Source organism: Erinaceus europaeus, chromosome 1 (assembly GCF_950295315.1).
Source record: "Erinaceus europaeus chromosome 1, mEriEur2.1, whole genome shotgun sequence".
Taxonomy (NCBI): Eukaryota; Metazoa; Chordata; class Mammalia; order Eulipotyphla; family Erinaceidae; genus Erinaceus; species Erinaceus europaeus.
In genome coordinates, this window is record NC_080162.1 from 150,659,412 (window position 1) to 150,675,345 (window position 15,934).

Genomic DNA, 15,934 nt, shown 5'->3' on the forward strand with positions numbered 1-15,934 from the left:
AACTTTAGAGCCTCAGGCATGAGAGTCTGTTTGCATAACCATTATGCTATCGACCTTCTGCCCATGGGCACTAGTCTTATGGATCAACATTAGGCCCAAACAGAACAGAAGTGGGGGGCTGGGGCCTGTGGCTCCTGTACTCGAGCGAGCCACTAGCAAACGAAAGCCGGATAGGGGACAAAGGCACATAGAAATCCTGATTTGAGGCTCCTGGAACGCCCCCAGTAGCGGATGACTGGCCACACGTGAGCCCCGCCCAGGCCGCGCCGGAAGCGCTGCGCCTACTGGCACTTCTGGGCCTCCTCACCCCAGGTGCTTGCGGCTCCGGGTCGCCAAAACTCCGCCCCCTTCCTGCAGGGGCGGGCCGTGGCACACCTATTGGCTCTGGTGGTTTCCCCGGAGCGGCGCTCCCATTGGCCCCGTGCTGCTCACGTGACCGGGAGCCCAGGGGGCGGTGGCAGCGGTGGGGGGGGCGCGCAGCGAAAACAAAGATGGCGGCTGCGCCGGGGTCGGTGGCCGGGGCGATTGCGGGGCGACGCACGGGCCGAACCCATTAGAGCGGCGGCGCCGGGTGCGGGGCGGCAGGGTCGCGGCGGCAGCGGCAGGGCGGCGGGAGCGCGCCGCGCCCTAACTTCCAGCCGCGGGAGCACACCGGCACCCGCCTGCTGGGCCGGCCGGCCGTGATGTCCGGCGCCGAGGAGGCCGGCGGGGGCGGCCCGTCCGCGGGGCCCACGGGCGCAGTGCCGGCCGGGGGCGGAGCCGGGGCTGGGGTCGGGGCCGGACCCGGGGCAGCTGCGGGACCAGCGGCTGCGCTGGGCGAGGCGGCGGGGCCCGGGCTCTCGGACGAGGCGAGCCTGGCTGGCGCCCGGCAGCTGCAGGAGGCGGCCGGCGACCCCGATGCGCCGCCCAAGAAGCGGCTGCGGGCAGCCGAGGCTGCCGAGGCGGCGGCGGCGGCGGCGGCGGCCGGCAGCGGGAAGCTGGAGGAGCGGCTCTACTCGGTGCTGTGCTGCACCGTCTGCCTGGACCTGCCCAAGGCCTCCGTGTACCAGGTAGGGCCGCCGGCCCGATCCCGACCCGGCCCGCCCGGCTTCAGCCCCCGGCCGCCCCGGCCCGCGTCTCCTCGGAGGTCGGCACCGGCGCCTATGGCAACTCCTCTTCCTTCTCCCGGGACTCTGGCTTTCTGCACGGAACCCCCTTTCCTTGTTCTGACTTCCCCTTTTACCAATTGAATCTCGCCGTCTACCCAGATCCCCCTTTCTTTTCCAGCTTTCCCGCTGCCCTTCCCTCTTCATCTCCCCTGTTCCCCAACTGACCCCAGAGAAAGCCAGTGACAGAAACCCACACTTGTCCCAGCCAGGAACCTGCTTTCCTCCTTCCCAAGTTCCTTGGACTTAGGGAGCCCTGGTTTTCCCTGTCATTCCACATCTCAATTCCATTGGCAGCCACACCCCCAAACCTGTCTTCAGCCCCTTCAGTGTGGAAGAATCTCTTACATCTGACCCATTATTCTCAAAACACTGAGAAGGAAAGGGTTGCCTCTTTTCTCCAATACGTACCTCTTTCTGTCCCGGTTAGGATGATACACACCTTCAAACCCCACATCCAGTCCTCACACTCTGTACATGACGTGTATGCCCCAGGCTTGGTTCCCACCCTATCTGCTTCAACCACGGCATGTTTGGTCCCCTAGGCTGCCTCTCTCTGTTTAGCCTCCAGCATAGTGGCTGGACTCAGAGCTCTTAGCCACCTGAGAGCAGTCAGTAGGGGCACCTGACCCACTGCATCTCACATGTGTATCAGTAGGAATATAATGTAGTATCCTGTCTTTCATCTGTCTCCATCTCAGCCCTCTCCCTGTGATGCCTCCATCCTCCAGACTCTCTCTGAGAAATGAGACATATCTTCCATCACTTTCTTTGTGTTTAGATGTCTGGAAACCTGGGGCCCTAAGTAAAGGACCACTTTCAAAGTAAACAGAGCTGGGCTAGTCTGGGTGGCTATTTCTCCAAATTTTGAATCTTCAGGTCCTCCCTGCTCTGGCGTGAGGTTGCTTGGGAGGATCATTGGGTGCTTGGGTGATAGGAAAGAGAAGACATTGGAAGCAGTGGGAGGAAAGGTGAGTTGTCTGAGGAGTTAGCAGTGACCTTTCCTGGACTTTGGAAAGCTCCTAACTAGACGGGTAACTCAGGAAAACCAGGGACCTTAGAGAGCCAAACCAGTGGTGGGAGTCCCAAGGGGTGGAATTGAGGGCTCTGCTCTCCTCCCTGGCCAGCTCTGCCCTCCGTCCCTTGCATGGGCTGCACTTGGAATGATCATCAGGCACATGGTACTGGTTCCTGGTGCACTCAGCACAGTGAGCCATAGCTGTGTATCAGCCAGAGGCACCGTGGACCAGCTGGTTTAAACTGGACCAGGTTGTACTAGGAGGTGAGCTAGGCAGGAGATAAACTTTTGAATGACTGGTAGAAAGTGAGGTGGGGTTGCTCTGACCTGAGTCCCACCACACGGCCTAGTGAGTTCTCCCAGGGACATAGGCCAGTTGCACAGGAGAGCTAGCTGATGATGAACTGTGCTACCCTATCCCACTTCCATTCTTCCCAGCACTACCTGGGTCTTGGGTAGGGGGGAGTTGTTGCTTGGCCTCCTCTTGTCTCTAGAGGCCTGTCATCTAGAGCTTTCTCATGGAGCAGGGGTGATGGCATGGAGGCGCAGTAGAGCCCAAGCTGAAAGACTAGGATGTGAGAGCCTGACAGGAGACAGGAAAGGAGGAAAGGCTCCTTGGCAGCTCCTTAGAGAGGTTGGGGCAGGCCATGCCTGGTGAGCACTCGAGCTGGCAGGATCGAGTCATGAATAGCTGGGGCCACACTGCCTTGAGACAGGTGGAAATGGAGTCTCTGTGTGTCCTTATTGGGTCACCTGTGACCTGGGTTCAGCTCTCTGCTTCTGCTGGCTGTCTTTTGGGGGTCAGACTCAAGCACTCGCTCACTCTCCCACTGGAAAGGTATTGTCCAATCCTACTGGGACACAGAACTAGGCAGGCCGTACCATGCCACCTGTCCCAAAGACCAAATCTGATAGAGCCCAGCTCTGGGGTGAGAGCCTGGTGGCCATGTAGAACTCTGTGTCTCTTCCTGGCCTCAAAGGCTATGGGGATGGCTCCACAGGCCTGTGGGGTTAGTCAGGTGTACAGTAACTTGATAGCTTGCTCTCTCGCCAGATCCACCACCCTGCCAGGAAACCCTTAGTGGTAGAAGACCTTGTTGGGCTGGAGTAAGCTGCCGTGGTGGGCTCAAGTTAGTTGGGCTCTCCTGCATGCCTGGCATATCCCAGCATGGGGCAGAGACCTTGCTCCAGTGTTGTACCGGGGGCCATATGAATAGCTCTCCCTTGCCTGCATCAGATGAGTGCAGGGACAGGACAGAAGTAGTAGTTGCTGGCTTTGATGTTCCCCATGTGGGTGTCAGGTGTGGCCTTGGTGACTGACCTGGCAGGTATGTAGCCACCCTCCGGAGTCCTGGGCAGGCTTCTGGATAAGGGCAGGAGGGTTTTTATCAGGAACCCTAGACCAAGGGGCCGGACAGTAGCGCAGTGGTTAAGTGCACATGGCACAAAGCTCAAGGACCGATGCAAGGAGCCCTAGACCGCAGCACAAGTGGTGCTCTGGATGCAGCCCTGTGGCCCTGTCTGGGGAGCACCTCCTTTGCAGAGTATGTATGCAACCTTGAGGGGCGCTCACACCCTCAGGCTTCCTCAGTTCTACCCTAGCTCCTCTTAGGCTGGTGTCTTCCTTCACCAGACCTAGCCCTGACTCTGCTGGCATCTCTGGGAGCAGCTGGGAGCTTTTCTGCCCTCACCAGGTTCCCAACAGAAAAGCTCCTGTGAGCCCTGTCAGGGTGAGGAGTCCTAGGTACCTCTGTGACATTATGACCCCACATTCCAGCCCTTGAGCCCACTGCTCTAGGCTCAGACCTGGGCCCTGCAGACAGTCCTGTTCAGCTCCTGTCTTCATGACACAGGCTACATCCCAAATTCTCCTGTCCTTTCCAGAGGGTGGACACACACACACACACACACAAACACACCTCTAAGACCTCTTGGTCCCAGGATAGTTATCTGATAGCAGGCATATTGATGAAAGACCAGTGTGGCCATAGGCCTCAGGAAGCCATCACACGACATGTTTTTTTTTATAGACTGAGGGGAGCCTGGAGGGACACCCACCACTTGACCTGCCTCCTCCCATCTCCCATACTGTGGCTGGCTTGTCCTTGTAGGCAAAGGAGTTAGCAGAGAAGAGCTTTGAATATTAGAGAGAGAGATGAGGGAGTTTCTGGGGTCTTGGTTAGTTGAGAAGTTTTGTTTCTTGTGGCAGTACTTTGTGTTTTCCAGCACTTAATTATTAACAAGAGGGGAGAAGAGAACCAGAGCATCACTTTGGCACATGCAATGCCAGGGATTGAACTCAGAGCATCATGCTTGAAAATCTAATGCCATATCCAGTATATCATCTCTTGGGCCACAGTGCCTTCTCATTTTGAGTGACCTTTTGATTCTGATGGTACTTAAGTTCTGTGTGCTAGTCTGATGGTTGCTGGTGGGGTTCTGACTTTCTGGGTACCAAGAAAGGAGTGGTGGGCCCACCTTCACTCCAACAGCACTGTGCCTTGGATGCTGCTAGCCCCGAAGCTAAAGAGTTGGCAGGGCCTGTGGCCTTAAGGCTCTCCATCTTGAGCTAGGCCAAGAAGCACTTTCAGGGTAGTGCCCATAGGAATAAGCCTGGCTGTAGTCTTGGGGGTGGACTGTGCTTGTGAGCCTGGTTGCCAAGCTTTTCTCTATAAAGGGAGCATGTAGGGGCCCCCAGGCTTTGAGAGACCACACTCACTAGGCTAGAAGGAGGGCCTAGCCAGGGTTTGGTTCTCAGAAGTGGTGGAGTGCTTTCTCCTCTCCTTTCCTATCCTATCCTTACCTTCCTTTCCTTTCCTTTCCTTTCCTTTCCTTTCCCTCTCTTTCTTTCTTTCTTTCTTTCTTTCTTTCTTTCTTTCTTTTTTTCTTTCTTTTTTAAGATTTTATTTGTGAGAAAGGAGGAGAGAGAAAGAACCAGACATCACTCTGGCACAGGGATCGAACTCGGGACCTCATGCTTGGGAGTCCAGTATCATTCTGGCCTCAGGGAGGAGTGCTTTCTAAGGCCTTCCTGAGCCCAGGGAGAAGTGGATCTCTGGAGGGAGTAAGGGTTTTTTTTAGGAGATGGAAATGGAGATCCCAGAGGTGAGGGGAGAGCTCATGCTGAGGAGTTGCTTTGGGTTTTATCAGGCAGGGGCCATGTAACAACCACTGTGGTGCTTTATGTCTATGGTATGCTGGGAGGAGTCCTATTCTCAGTGCCTTTTGTATTAGAATGTCCCAGAGAGGGCAGGTGGTCAGCCTATGGGAAGGACTTCAAGCCAGTATCTGCTGGAGGACCCTCATATGCTGTTGCTTCCACCGGGGAGCTTGCTTGTGGGTGGGGCCAGCAGCCTGCCCTCCATACTGCCAGAGCACTTCCTGGGGTGTACAGAGTTTGTGACATTGTCCACAGGGCTGAGCATACAGCCTAGCAGTGCAGTCTTCAGGGGCCTTAACTCTGGCTGGACAGATCTTGGCCTCAGTAAGGCTGCGCCAGCCCATGTACAGAGCCTGGCTCTTGATCAGGGAACTGCAGGCCTCCTGGGTGGTGGGGAGGGCACTGGAGAATGATAACCATCCCGCTATGAACAGACCACCGGGCTAGGTGTCAGCTGGGCCCAGGCCAGCCACTGGCTGTCCCCTGAGAGTGTTACTCAGGCAGCTGCATGGTGCACTGTGAGCACTGGCTAAGCAGAGGGGCAGTGCCTCTCCTCTGTCCCAGAGCTTGCAGGCTCCCCTAGAAGGCAGGGTCAGTGCTGCACACACCCCCATGGTGCAGTATCACCTGAGCCCCCATTTGAAGGCCAGAGGCTCGGGACATTGTCCTCAGTTTCTCACTCTCCTACCTGTGCTGGGGCTGGGCCGCCTGGACAGAAGATGAACCAGGCAGGTTCCGGTAGCTCTGCCAGTGGTCTCTCCCTGGGTGACCTCTAGGGCCAGAGCTGACCACATGGAGCCCTGGGCTTTGGTGGGGCTTGTCGTCATTGTGTTGGCATCCTGTGGGTCACGTGGAGTTCTTGGTGTCCCTTCTCAAGCATGATGCTTCAGGTCTCCCAAAAGGGTTCTTGAATCCCCCACCACCACGACACACACAGCTGGCGGTGCCACTTCCTCCTGCTGTCTGGAAGGTATGGCTCATACTGGGCTTTAGCAGGCCCAGACCCACCATTGACATCAGCCTGTGGCATCCAAGTGTCTCCAGCCCACCCCTTCTCTCATTACATCTCTTCTCTCTGACCTCTGGGGCCCTCAGCTTGTTCTTACTGCTCCAGGACCAGCCTTCCCATAGTGCCAGCCGCTACCTGGGGCCCTGCTCCTCTTCTGCCTTTAGTCTATTTGCATTTTCCCTAAGTAGAAACTGCTTCATGAAGTCTATGAAGGAGGCCTTTGCCTGGGCTCTCCACCCGCACACAGGTCCCTTTACATGCTCAGCCCCAGACCTGCCCATGGGTACCAAAAACTGGTTGACCCTCTCAATGCTTCTCACTCCAGGGTGCCCAGGTCCTCCAGTGAAGGGGCACCTGGTGCCCTTTCAAGAAGACCCGAAGCCCAGAGAAGCCTGTGGCCCAGTGACTAGGGCTTACCTCTGAGGTCTTCAAATGGAGATCTCGTGTGTCCCTCAGGAAAACTCTTCCCAGGACTCCCCTAGTCTTTGATGCCCCTCCCCACCTGGCCCTGCTTAGTTTCCTCAGGCGCCACACTGGCCATGTCTGAGGGCACTCAGCTCTCCTCCCCGCACATACTCACTCCCATGCCTTTTCCTATGTGGCTTCTCTCCCCACTCAGTGAGCCCTGGAGGTTACAGCCAGTGAGAAGCCCAGGACAGCAGCCCAGAGTCCTATGGACAGGCACCCCTCAGTGGGAGGGCAGCATCTTGACCACCTCTCCACGGGTTTAGAAAGGGAAGGAGGGGAGTTGAGCATAGCGCAGGGGGATAAGCGCATGTGGCACGAAGCACAAGGACTGATATAAGGATCCTGGTTTGAGCCCCTGGCTCTCCACCTGCAGGGGAGTCGCTTTACAGGCAGTGAAGCAGGTCTGCAGGTGTCTTATCTTTCTCTCCCCCTCTTTTTTTTTCCCATCCTCTCTCCATTTCTCTCTGTCCTAACAACGACAATAACAACAACAAAAAAAAGGACAACAAAGGCGAAAATAAATAAATATTAAAAAAAAAAAAAAAAAAAGGAAAGGGAAGGAGACCAATTGTGTCTACTGCCCTGTCCCAGGAAGCTCACTTCCCCACCTGCCTAACTCAGGAAAGCCCCTGCAGGTCCCCAGCCTCACAAGGTAGGTGACAGCTGCTGGCCAGGGAGGGTTGGAGTGGAGGAGCCAAGCACCACTTTGTGGCATTCCTGAAGACCAAAGAGCATAGTCTTGGGGACAGTGTCTGCTCCACCTAACAGCTGCTGCCCAAGGCCTGCCACCCTATATCCCTATAATTCCCTGCAACCAGGGCCTTCAGGGTACTCTTGGGATAATTTTCAGTTTTGGGGATGAGGAAAATGCCAGGTTTCAAACCCTAGTGTGGCCAAACTGGCCAGTGGTAGCCAGCCAACCATGAGCAGTGCTTGGGCTACCCTTAGACACCCAACTCTCCACAAAGCCCCGCCTACCCTGTCTGCAGTAAGGGAGAGGACAGCTACCCTGAGCACAACCCTCAGGACAGTCTGGCGGGGCCAGTGGACAGTGGAGTCCACAGGTCTGCAAACTTCACCTCCCTTTCCTTCTCCACAGTGTACTAACGGTCACTTGATGTGCGCTGGCTGTTTTATCCACCTACTAGCAGATGCCCGGCTGAAGGAGGAGCAGGCCACCTGCCCCAACTGTCGCTGTGAGATCAGTAAGAGCCTCTGCTGCCGCAACCTGGCTGTGGAGAAGGCCGTGAGCGAGCTGCCATTCGAGTGCGGCTTCTGCCTACGCCAGTTCCCCCGATCCCTCCTGGAGAGGCACCAAAAAGAGGAGTGCCAAGACAGGTAGCCACAGTGAGCCTGGGGTCCCCACACAGCCTGGGCACGAGGGGGCAGGGTGGGGCTGTGCACCCACCTGCTGTCTGGATGGAGTCTTACTCTCTAGGGTGCCCACCATGTACTGGTCTCAGGCTGGCCTAGGAGAACACAGCCAGCTCCAGGGCTCTGGAAGACAGATGAGTAGTGGGGAGGTAGAAGCCACCCCACCCCAGGCCTGATTGGTCCAGGGGCCCAAGACTGCTCCAACAGGTGCTGGGGGCAGTGGGTATAGGCTCACACATGCACCTTTTCATCTCACACTCAGCCCCTCCCCTGGGGCCCTCAGGGAGGGGCTTGTGGATGAGCAGGCTGAGGTGGAGGCCCGCTGGGGCTGTGACTGCAGTGCCTGCCTTCTCCCAGGGTGACACAGTGCAAGTACAAGCGCATTGGCTGCCCCTGGCACGGCCCCTTCCACGAGCTGACAGTGCATGAGGCTGCATGTGCCCACCCCACCAAGACGGGCAATGAGCTGATGGAGATCCTGGATGAGATGGACCAGAGCCACCGCAAGGAGATGCAGCTGTACAACGGCATCTTCAGTCTGCTCAGTTTTGAGAAGATCGGCTACACAGGTGAGGCGCCCCACCGCCTGCTGCATGCCGCACAGGCTAGGAGAGAGGCGGCCCGGAGCTTGGGTAATGGGGCACAGGCTTCACTGGGTGACCAGTTTTGGACAGCTCTTGGTGAATGGGAGGATGACAGGGAAGAAGGTGGAGGCTGGGGGTGGGGTGGGGCAGGCTTCTGGGGGCATCTGCACGGTCTTACTGAGGCCCCTCTCACCGGTCTTCCTCCCCCAGCCCTGCCACCCCAGCCGGGTGGCGTCCTCATTGAATGGGGACACAGCCTTGGGACAGCCGGGGTCTAACCGGAAGGTGGGTGTGTCTGGGTGCCCTGGAGCTGGGGGCCTGCCGTGTGTGCCCAGGGGCAAGAAGAGACTCATCACATCTCGGCCTGCCTGCGGGCAGTCACATTGGTGGCCATGGGCCTCCTGAGACCCTGCAAGAAGCAGCTCAGGGCCAGGGCTCCAGAACAAGCTGAGGGTGCCCAGCTCAAACTGCAGAGCCGGGAGTGACTGCCCAGGGAAATGACTGCCCAGGGAAGGCACCCAGGCCCACTGGATCTCCTGGGCCCTCCAGGCCACTGCCACCACCTTTGGACATGCTGGGGAGCAGGAGCCAGGCCAGGGCCTGGTCCAGACCCAGACAACAAGAGCACCTGCTAACACTGGGGCCCTCTTCTGTCCAGCCCCCACCAGGCGGCCAGCTCAGCGTCAAGGGCAGTCACAGGCAGCCAGTCACATCATGCTGCCTGAACTGCACCTGGCTCGGTGTGGGCCTGTGCAGACCCAAGCAACCGAGTGCACGGGGGCTGCTGCAGCAGCAGAAGGCCATGGCCCCAGCTTAGTCGCAGCTTCAGCTGCCCTGCTGGGCACTGTGGTACAAATAAGCCAGGCTGGACCTCAAGGGTCTGGGTGGGTTGTGGCATCGTGAATGCAGCAGTGGCCAGGGGGAGCCCTGTCCACTCAGGAAGGACTGGCCACCTCTGTGGAGGGACTTGCCGGCCACAGGCTGTGATGAAAGGACTGTGTGATGGCAGAGCCGCCCACTGACTGACTGGCGCTCCCAGATGCCACCACCGCAAAGCCTTTGGGGCCCAATGCTCGCGCCTGCCTGCCCGCCGGCTTTCCTGGCAGCTCTGTATCGGAACCAATAAAAGTGTACTTGTTCTGAGAATTGCATCCTGTCTGTGTGTTTGCTTCCCCCACGCCTGGGGGGGCCAGGAGGGAGGCTAGCGGGGTTGGGCTGGCCAGATTAGGCCCACCTTCTCGCAGACAAGGGACTGCCTGCTGCTGACGCATGCCACTTCTGTCAGTAGTTGTCCCCCAAGGCTTGTGCGCGCCTCCATTTTGCATTTGACTGGCCCTATGACAAGTTGAGTTCACTGTTCTGGTAAGTGGCCTTGTTCCTGAGCTGAGCCTGTGTCTTCAGCCCAGGAAGGTGCCTGCCCAGCCCCACCCACACTAACTGCTGCTGTTTGTCTGTCTCCGCAGAAGTCCAGTTTCGGCCCTACCGCACTGATGACTTCATCACCCGCCTGTACTACGAGACACCACGCTTCACAGTACTCAACCAGACATGGGTCCTGAAGGCTCGCGTGAATGACTCGGAGCGCAACCCCAACCTATCCTGCAAGCGAACGCTGTCCTTCCAGCTCCTCCTCAAGAGCAAGGTCACATCACCCCTGGAGTGCTCCTTCCTGCTGCTCAAGGGCCCGTATGATGATGTGAAGATCAGCCCCGTGATCTACCACTTTGCCTTCACCAATGAGAGCAATGAGACGGACTACGTGCCGCTACCCATTGTCGACTCTGTGGAGTGCAACAAGCTGCTGGCCGCCAAGAACATCAACCTGCGGTTCTTCCTGTTCCAGATACAGAAGTAGGCAGCCCCCCCTCTGCTGCCCACACCTGCTGGCCGCTCCAGTGCTGGCCGACCATCCTGGCAAGGAGAACGAACACAAGCAAACCTTGGGATCGTGTGCATGCGTGTGCGAAGGTGTGAGCACCCACTGCCCCGCCTTCTCCTGTCCCCGGGCCAGAGGCTGGGTCACCACAGAGGAGACAAGAGGCTCAGGGACATGGTGGGGCTGCCAGTGGCAGGCCGGTCCTCCTCGCGTGGTGAGGCGTGCTGCCTGCTCTGGGCCGGACTCGGGGCCTGGCTGACTTCGGACGCCATATTTGATTGCAATTAAAAAGGAACCCTTGTTTCCTACTTTCTGTTTTGTTAGAAGGTGTGGCTGTGATGGGACAGCTTGGGGGCTTGGGTTTGGCCTGGGTCAGAGCCCACCCACCCATTCCTGTTCCTTTACCTCCACACCCCCAGGACTCAGACACTACCCCCAGGGTCTGGGTCACAGATCACAGGGGCCATAGCAGGGGGCAAGGAGGGAAGTGCTGTTACTGCAGCCTTGGGACCCCAAGCCCCAGCCATTCCCAGGGAGGCAGGACTTGGCCACCAAGGCTAAGCAGACGTTTTCGGAATGCAGGGTGAAATTGTCTTCTCCTCAAGGGAAAAGAAAAGAAATTAAACTGTACAGGCTCGTCTACAAGTTGTGCACACCTAGCAAGAGAATGTATTGTCTGTGTTTTGTTTGGAAGACTCAGCACCCCCCGGGCCAAAGAGCAAGCTCTTGGGACCCTGTCAGTGAGCAAGTGTGGTGGGATAAGGTTCTTGAGTGGAAGGCTGCCCCCACACTTCTCTCAGGGACTGGCCACTGGCCCTATGTCAGGTCTACTGTGGAGGTCAGCACTTAAGCAGTGTGGCTTCTTACCCAAGGGAGTGGCTGCCCCTTCCAGCCTCAACTGCACTGCTTCTCAGGCCTGGCTCTCAGTGGCAATGAGCAGCCAGGCCTTTGGGAGAAAGAAGTACAGCCTAGAAGCCCTGGGCTGCCTCCTGGTCCCAGGACCCTCAACTTGTGGGGAAAAGGCAAGCATGGCCTATCACACTAGCTTAGGGGCAGCTCTCCTGTAATAGCTTTTTGTTGCTTCAATACCAAAGAAGGTTTTCCTTTACCCCTGACCTGTCCCACCCTATGCCTCCAGCAGCCTCTGATAGACGCCTCCCATTGCCCATGCCTTCAAGGCTCAGTGGGCAGGCCTGTCTCTGGGGTTTCTGCCTCCCTTCATCAAGTTGGAGGCTAAGAGATGGGAGCTGTGGGTTGGAGCACCAACCTCGTCCCATTTTCATGTGATCAGGCTCCTGAGCTATTCTGAGGGGCTTGTCTTGCCCCTGATTCTCAGTTTAGGACCTGGGGGCTTTGAGGATCCTATGGGGTCCCAGAGGTGCTGTGTGTAGTTTTCTGCCCTCTGTAAGAACCTTCCCTTCTCCCCAGCACATCCTTCGGGGCAGCCATCCTCAGGTAGACAGGTGCTGGACCATCTTGTAACTAATGCCTCCAAAGTTGGGAAGGGAGGTGCATGTGTGATGGACTTATTCATCAGAGGTGACCAGCAGGTGCAGTGGGTGTGGGAGTGGGAGTAGGTGGGAGGTAGTAGATCTCTGGGTGTAGGGGAAGGTGGAATGCTGCCAGGGGTTGGGGAGGGGGGACATGAAGATGGGGAGATCAGAGCAGCCTGAGCTCCTGGGGTGGAGGAGGAGGTCATGCACCACCACAGAGAGTCCCCTCTAAAGGTGGTTATGTCTAGACACCCAGAAGAACTACTGGTGCAACCCAGGGTACATGTCTTGTGACCATCACTGCAGCAGCTGAGTGTGTAGTTATGCTTGAAGGAGTGCCTGGGAGAGGCAGTGTAGTGCGGGTCTTCCATCTGGGGGCTGGGCCCAAACCTTGGGGCATTTCATAGTGGGTCTTTGGCTTCCTGGCAGGCACCCCATCCATGCTGTTGAAAGGACCCCATGGCTTGTCTCCAGGACCTTGGATCATTTCAGCGACCTGATCTGGTCCTTTATCATCCATGCCTTCTTCCTCTCACTTCTGTGAACATCATCCCTCAGTTGGCCCAAAGTGAGACATTTACAAAAATAATAAAAATCAAATTTTCTTTTTTTTTTTTTAATTTATGTATTTCCTTTTTGTTGCCCTTGTTTTTATTGTTGTTGTAGTTATTGTTGATGTCGTCGTTGGATAGGACAGAGAGAAATGGAGAGAGGCGGGGAAGATAGAGAGGGCGAGAGAAAGACAGACGCCTGCAGACCTGCTTCACCGCCTATGAAGCAACGCCCCTGCAGGTGGGGAGCCAGGGGCTCGAACCGGGATCCTTATGCTGGTCCTTGTACTTTGTGCCACGTGCGCTTAACCCACTGCGCTACCACCCAACTCCCCAAAATCAAATTTTCTAAAGAGCAGAGTGAGAGGCATTTTTGCTGTTCTTGGAAATGACTTACATGTCTTTTTTTTTTTTTTTAGTGATCCATGTTCTCTTTGGATATTTTCTATAAATAACTATAATTTTTACAATTCCAGGGCTAGGAGTGAGCATGTCACTCAGCATTTATGTGCTTTGCACATATGTGGCCCCAGGTTCAATCCCCAGCACCACATAAGCTGGAGTGGTACTCTGATTTCTTTCCCATGAAGTTAAATGAACATGGGTTGGCAAGATAACTCACCTGGATAACACTCCTGCTTTGCCTTCCACAGAACACAGAATGGAGCCTGACCACCACATTATTGGTTCTGTGGTGTCTTCCCCACTTTCCCTGTCTGAAAATAATTGGCTTCAGAACCACGAAGCCCTAGAGAAAAAAAAGAATAAATTTTTTTAAAAAATATTTATTCTTCTTTGTTGGTCTTGTTGAAAAATGTTCTTTTTAAAAAAATTCACAAATGGGGGTCCAGGCGGTAGTGCAATGTATTAAACACACATGGCACAAATCTCAAGAGCTGGTTGAAGAATCCCAGTTCGAGCCCCTGGCTCCCCACCTGCGGGGATTGTGGGGGGGTCACTTCACAAGTGGTGAAGCAGTTCTGCAGGTGTCTTTTTTCTTTTTTTTAAAAAATTATTCCCTTTTGTTGCCCTTCTTTTATTGTTGTAGTTATTATTGTTGTTATTGATGTCGTCGTTGTTGGATAGGACAGAGAGAAATGGAGAAAGGAGGATAAGACAGAGAAGGGGGAGAGAAAGACACCTGCAGACCTGCTTCACCGCTTGTGAAGCGAGTCCCCTGCAGGTGGGGAGCCAGAGGCTCGAAGCGGGACCTTTGCATGGGTCCTTGCGCATTGCGCCACCTGAGCTTAACCCACTGTGCTACCGCCCGACTCCCAGGTGTCTATCTTTCTCTCCCCCTCTGTCTTTCCCTCCTCTTTCATTTTCTCTTTGTCCTATCCAATAACAATAACAATGGTAACAACAAGGACAACAAAAATGGGAAAAATGGCTTCCAGGAGCAGGGGATTCATAGTGCAGACACTGAACCCCCGCGATAACCCTAGAGGCAAAAAAACAAACAAAAAACCACAAATGGAGCAGTGCACTCATACCACCCACAAATAAAATAATAAGAGCTACCGTTTATATGTAATTCCCATATTCTTGTCTGGCCAGTGAGGAAGCTAAGGGGCAGAGAAGCTGGATCCTGGCTGAAGGGAAATCAGGCCTCAGGATGAATGTTGGCTCTGTAGGAAATCTGCTCTGGCCTCCCAATGTGGCTCTCACACCACCTTCAACCTATTGAGGTAGCCTCTCTGCTCTATGGCTGTACTGCTGCACAGTCCCTCCACCCTCAGACTTCACTGAAGGTATCAGAGCCTCTGCGCTGGCCAGGGCCCAAGAGGGAATTTCACTTCAAGAGGCAAAGGACAGGTGGTCCGGAAGATGGTGCAATGGATAAAGCACAAGATTCTTAACCATGAGGTCCGGAGTTCAATCCCCCAGCAGCACATATACCAGAGTGATTTCTGGTTCTTTCTCTCTCCGCCTATCTTTCTTGTGAATAAATAAATTCTAAAAAGAAAAAAAAAAAAAAAAGAGGCAAAGACTAGTCCAACCTTCCTCCTGCAGCAACTTCGTTCCTCTTGGCCTTACTCCACACCTACAGAGTGATTGGCCTTGCTGTCCACCCGCTGGCACTGTCCTTATTGGATCAGTTTTCAAGCATCCATTTCCTTCTTTTGCCGTGGGGTTTGGGGCAGTTGGCTATGGCACCTGGAACTTGGTTTTTTGTTTTGTTTTTTTCTAGATCACTGCTCAGCTCAGTTTATTGTGGTGTTTGAAATCTCTTGCTTCAGGCATGAAAGTCTTTGCATAACCATTATGCTGTCCCCAGTTTGATTGACTGTAGGGCTTGGGATTGAATCTGGGACCTTTGGACTGCAGACATGAAAGTCTAAGTGTGCCATTACCATGTTCAAGGACATGAGAGAGAAATTGAGAGGGAAGGGGAAGAAAGAGAGGGAGAAAGAAAGAGATAGATATCTGCAGCACTGTTTCACTGTTTCTCATGGAGCTCTCCCCTACAGGTGGTGGCCAGGGGCTTGAACCTGGGTCTTTGTGCATGATAATATGTGTGCTTTACAAGGTCTGTAACTGCCTGGCCGAAAAACTGCTTTTCCATCTCCTTATCCTGACTTATTTATTTTGTTGGGTTGCCATGAGGCTTTTTGCTGGGGATCTGCACCTACCTGCACAATTTCACTGTTCTCTGTAACCTCTTTAGAGGGTGAAAAACAGGGAGGAAGAAATGTACAGATATCTCAGTAGTACTCCAGGACTCTGAAGCTTCCTTTCTGCATGGTGCTCCCTCGTGGTGACTGGGGGGTTCAAACATGAATCCTTGGGCATAGTAAAGTGTGCATTCTACCAATGCATTCGATATGATTTTTTAAATGTTTACTTTGTCTTTCTTTTTTAACAATTTAAAATTTTTTATTTATTACAACACTGTTTTCACTGCTTGTGAAGCTTCCCCCCTGCAGGTAGAAACTGGGGGCTTAAACCTGGGTCTTTGTGCATGCTAATGTGTGCACTTTACTGGGTATACCACCACAGGTCCCCTATTTTTTTTCTTTTGTTGTTGCTTTTGTTTTTGTTTTGTTTTAACCCAAACATGACAGGTGTCTGGCAATCAAGGGGGCTGTGGGAGTAGCTCAGGGCAGAGAACTGGGACCCAAGCAAATTACATGCAGGGATTTAAACATCCACCAGGGGGCGGGGATAGATAGCGTAATGGTATACAAAACTGCTCTCACGCCTGAGGTTCCAAAGTCCGAGCAAGGTTCCATCCTCTGCACCACCATAAACGAGA

The 15,934-nt window shown here is 54.8% G+C and overlaps 1 protein-coding gene across 2 annotated transcripts; it reads left to right on the forward strand.

Annotated features, from left to right (window-relative positions):
* The first annotated feature begins 456 nt into the window (after window positions 1-456).
* ZFTRAF1 (zinc finger TRAF-type containing 1) lies at window positions 457-10,942 on the forward strand. Of its 2 annotated transcripts, none has more exons than XM_016185177.2 (4): window positions 457-1,049; window positions 7,900-8,138; window positions 8,532-8,743; window positions 10,222-10,942. In XM_016185177.2, exons 1-4 carry the CDS (start codon window positions 684-686, stop codon window positions 10,611-10,613), a joined length of 1,209 nt encoding a protein of 402 aa, XP_016040663.2. In that variant the 5' UTR covers window positions 457-683; the 3' UTR covers window positions 10,614-10,942. The 2 variants fall into 2 exon arrangements, with proteins under 2 accessions (XP_016040663.2, XP_060053241.1); XM_060197258.1 differs by lacking the exon at window positions 10,222-10,942 and adding an exon at window positions 8,969-9,904 and having other exon boundaries at window positions 458-1,049.
* The last annotated feature ends 4,992 nt before the right edge of the window (window positions 10,943-15,934 follow it).